Source organism: Octopus bimaculoides, chromosome 3 (assembly GCF_001194135.2).
Source record: "Octopus bimaculoides isolate UCB-OBI-ISO-001 chromosome 3, ASM119413v2, whole genome shotgun sequence".
Taxonomy (NCBI): domain Eukaryota; kingdom Metazoa; phylum Mollusca; class Cephalopoda; order Octopoda; family Octopodidae; genus Octopus; species Octopus bimaculoides.
The window spans coordinates 149894819-149900033 of record NC_068983.1 but is presented as its reverse complement, the minus strand read 5'-3'; the positions used below and the strand labels follow the sequence as shown (position 1 = coordinate 149900033).

Genomic DNA, 5215 nt, shown 5'->3' with positions numbered 1-5215 from the left:
CATATATATGCATATATATATGCATATATCATTAATTAAATATATTCAGTTACAATATTATACACTGAATTTATAATGAGTGCTTTTTGTATAAAATGTCAAAAATATTAATACTATAAAATATTTAGACATTAATACGAGCAATTATATATACTGTAGCATGAAATTCAATATAAAAAAAATTCCTCACGAAGATATATGTCTAAAATAGTATTGTATTAAAAATATGTATAAATATATGAAACATGACAGCTTAAAAAATTGTTAATTAATACATCTTACGATCGTTTCACGAAAGTATTGTCATTATAATGGAATCCATTGTTGATACACATTGATAGACAATACTTCCGCTCGTCAGAGATGGAGAAGATAATGGTTTTATAATATATCGAATGTTGTTTTAAAATTAGAAAAATATATGAGAAAGTATTTTTGAAAATAGATTAAAATTTACTGGTTTTGATTTATGCAGGTCGACTTTGGTAATAAGATTTCGAGTTTGTATATATACATACATACATATATATATATATATCTTTGTTAAATTCATGACAATTTTGTGTAAACAGTACCTTATTTTGCATTCCATATTTTTCGAATTTTAAAACATTCGATAGATTATAAAAACTTTATCTTCTCCATCTCTGACGAGCGGAAGTATTGTCTATCGATGTGTATCAACAAAGGATTCCATTATAATGACAATACTTTTGTGAAACAATCGTAATTTGCATTAATTAACAAATTTTTAAGCTGTCATGTTTCATATAGTTATATATATTTTTAATACAATACTATTTTAGACACATATCTTCGTGAGGAATTTTTTGATATAGAATTTCATGCTATTATATCAAAATACAGTATATATGCTTATATATATAAATATATATATATAATACACACACATACATACGCACATGCACACACACTCTCTCTCAAACACACACACACATTCTCTCTCTCTCTCTCTCAAACACATACACTCACTCATACACACACACACATAAGCACACATGCCCTTTTCAAAGGAAATATCTTACCTTAGTGTCGACAAACTTTTCTTTCAATCCGTTTGGCAGCAAATTGTCAACAGTTGGGAGTTTCACACAACCTGATCCCAACACAGAATTGTTCAGACCATTTGGGGTTTTTCGTTCGCCTAAAATTGTGAACAGTTTCGATTCTAACTTTACGGCAGGCTCGCCAGGCATACGATTAGCAAGAACACTACGGATGATTTTGTCGGTAATTTTGATAGCAGCGTTAGTAATGTTCCGTGTCTGAAAGTAATAAGATTATGTATGGAAAAGGAACAACTGACTGTATTAAATCTAATATATTACTTATACTTGTTTTACTAGCACTAAATTAGAGAAACAAGTACTAGGCTTACAAAGAATAAGTCCTGGAGTCAATTTGTTCAACTAAAGGCGGTGCTCCAGCATGGCCGTAGTCAAATGACTGAAACAAGTAAAAGAATAAATACAGTGAAGTCTATACCTCTTTCCTGAAAATTCTACAGTTCACCGATAATTTATTTAGAAAATTACTATTTATAAATCTCACAATTACTATTTTTAAATCTCTAGCCGAACAATAACTCTGTGCCGATGAAGAGAAATAACCCAGAAATCGCGATACACAGATGTTGTTTTGAGCTGAGTGGGGTAGCTAGATTTCCTTGTTCGAAAATGTAAGAACACAGATCGTGTCGTATAGCCAGCTGAAGACGATGTCTCCTGGGGCTAAATTACAGCAACATTAGTCCTAAACCAGGACTGCCATGTTATGTTGGCAAACAATCTTTCCGATAATTTATTTGTTTAATAAAATCCTACTAATCACGAATAATTAGCCTGCTCTCCAAGTCTCTGCAAATGTTGAACATCACAATCTCCCACCTGAAAAACCTTGCTAAAATTGCATTTCCCCAAATGGGGCTTCCTCTTAAAGATCAAACTATACTTCAGCTTTGATCAGTTGTTCATCCTGTTTAAAGCTCATGTAAAACCAACAATGGACTGCTACTGTCATATCTGAGACAGTGCTGCTGCTCCACACATCCATTAACATACCACCAGATTGTATTCCCCTCAAAAGATAATCCGACTGACTCGCTCAGCAACAAATATTTAATCGATACTACAACAACCTCTACATCTCAAAACCGCTTATATACCATTTCTATCCAGACTTACCACCACTAACTACTTAACTCAAACCGTCCAACACACAGGGACAGCTGTTTAGAATTCCTTTCTCACACACATTCATATAATTCAGACGTCGACTTATGTTCAAGCTGAATAATATCGATTACATCTATCTTAGAGGTTTGAAAGTACCGGTGAAGGCCACGGACACAGCCCCTCTCTCCCGATTAAGCCATAAAAAATTCACCCCGTTTACTGATACACTGTCTGACGTAAAAACACCAACACCGGGGATCTGTGTTTGTTGTAGATTATAGTAAGATAAAATCATGACAATAACAATACATCTCATAGTTGTAAAATAAGTCACTTTGAAACTACATAGACGTCAACAACAAAAACGCGAGCTGCGCACTCGTTGCTCTATAGATCTTTTAAACACCGGCGCGCTTTCTGTGTGAATAAAACACTGATGTCAGGCAAATGAATAAATATATGTAAATAATATTTCTTCCTTCTTGGTGTTGATTCTTTGAACAGAGTGATGGCATTTAGTAGAGATGACCCAGAAGTTGTTCTTCTTCGATTACTATCGTAAACAGCAGTGGCTTTCTTCAACCGAATACACTTCGTTGATTGGTTGGAATTACCCAAATACGACAACTTTAACACGAAATAACTTCTATAATATGAAATTTTATCAAAAACGTTCAGAGTAAACCGTGTTCTACGTTAGAAATTCTACCAGTATTCGATGTTTCAAACTGTTTAGTTAAAAAAAAAAATAATAATTAAAAAATCTGTGATTGAAATGGAATAGATCCAACACCGGTTGTCAAGTGGTAGTAGGGAACAAGCACAGACGCAAAGACACACACACGCACACGCGCGCGCGACAGGCTTCTTTCAGTTTCTGTCTACCAAATCCATGCACAAGGCTTTGGTTGGCCCGAGGCTATAGCAGAAAATACTTGTCTAAGGTGTCACGCAGTGGGACTGAACCCAGAACCATGTGGACGGGAAGTAAGCTTCTTATCATGCAGGCACGCCTAATATAACTGTTCATTGAAATTTGTATATACATATATACTCCAAGAAATCATTAACTCTCTCTGTTTACATTCCTTCGACAGTCAAATTCTAAGAAGAAAAAATTATAGATAACAATTTTTTTTCACTCCTCCGTACCAAATTCCAAATGTATAAAGTGTGATATTTTCCATAATTTGAAATATTATTTGAGTTGTTTGAGTTTGCATTAAAATTTTTAAAGAAACGATTGCAATTGAAATTTTAAAATGCCCCCACCACCAAAAAAATTATTTCAAAGCGCTTCAAAGTTTTCAAAATGACTAAAATTATTTAAATTGGATGTCCATTTGCGAACGAATTTCTATTTCAGGCATGAAATCAACTGTCTCGATTGGTGTTTATAGAGACAGCATTGTATTATCAATCTGAAAAGCTGAAATTAGTTTAGTTTTATCAAATTGAAATTCCTTGTCGGAGAAAATCGGAAAAAATGTAAAACGGATGGAAACAAATGGAAAAATGGAAACAAATTGAAATTTTATATTATATTGACACCTCAGTCGTCTCTATTTCTCATCGCAACATGCATATATGCCTCTCTTTCTCTCTGGCAGTTCCGGCGGCCGTAGCAGTCGATTCTCATCAATCAACGACATAATTTCGAGTGCTTTTATGCACCACAAGTCCTTATGAGAGATTTTCTCAATGTAAATAGCGCAGTATTCTGTTATTCTAACACAACGCCCACATTAAGTTGGATATCAAGCTTACCTTTTGGTATTAATACTGTTTCTGTTGCTATTGTGTGTGTGTGTGTGTGTGTGTGTGTGTGTGTGTGTGTGTGTGTGTGTGTGTGTGTGTGTGTGTGTGTATTTGTGTTTGTGCTCGTGTTTGTGTGTGTGTACGCACATATACATATACATATAAGATTAATATAAACAGAAGTTTGCAATCTTTCACCAAAAAGGAGAATTACAAATGTCACTAAATGTGACTAGGGTGTTAGGAAATACCTACATTGCTAGAAATAAGAGCAAAACCGGTCTAATGTTGTAGTTAACGCACATGAATGAAAAACATATAGACTAACAGGGACCATAGTCGTCCGAAAAGTACCGATCAGGTACGAAAATGTCAAAAAGATATAATAGGTACACACAATAAGTGCCCAGACCTAATCAAGTATCAAAAATTCGACCTTGAGAGAAGGGATGTAGGATCTATGGAAATAAGAGTTGGTTGTAGGCAATATACAGATTGAACTAACGTAAGTATCATAGAGTAAAATATAGACAAGGCATCAAGTCATTTATAGCATAATTATTCAGAAGAAACTATATGTAAATTTTGCAGAAAACAAAGAGTATCCGGAAAACAAAAGTTCAAAGTGATTTCTCGTAGACAGGTACAAATCCAAGGGGTTCATACGGTAATGTCGTTGATGTGATAGAAGAGAAGTATTAGAAGCAGTTGTGTGTGTTGTGCTTACATATAAGTAAGATAAATTGGTGTAAGAATCTGTATATGTTGGGTTAACTGTTCGCATAACTCACACCTGTACTGATTCATGTACAGTAATTTTGCACCAATCTACCTTATGTATATATTAGCACAATGTACATAACTGCCTCTAATGAACATCTTACAGCAGAAACAGCTGTAAAGAACTACCCGTTCATTCCACTCCCTTATTTGCAAACTTTCAACTAGTGATTACCAAAATTTAATTTACCAACACAAAGTACTACTCAAATTCTCCCCTAGCTCACAAACAACATTACTGTATGAATTTCCTGGATTTGTACCTGTCTATGAGGAATTCCTATGAATCTTCATTCTGAGGGTTCCCTTAAATTTTCTGCCAAGCTTATATATTTTTTACCCACTTCTGTATAAATATGTTATAAATAACTTGATTATGCAGCTATCTCTCCAACTTTTATTCTTTTCTTATACACATACACATTGCGCTTATGTGTGAATGTGCATGTTCATATATATATATATATATATATATATATATA

The 5215-nt window shown here is 33.9% G+C and overlaps 1 protein-coding gene across 1 annotated transcript in view; it reads right to left on the bottom strand.

Annotated features, from left to right (window-relative positions):
- LOC106876666 (uncharacterized) overlaps positions 1-5215 on the bottom strand; it is a 143397-nt gene that overhangs the window by 31927 nt on the left and 106255 nt on the right. Inside the window, exons 23-24 of the mRNA XM_014925299.2 lie at positions 3280-3299; positions 1047-1286 (exon numbers count right to left, since the gene is read on the bottom strand). Coding sequence (XP_014780785.2) covers positions 1047-1286; positions 3280-3299 — 260 coding nt within the window. The remainder of the gene's footprint in view (positions 1-1046; positions 1287-3279; positions 3300-5215) is intronic.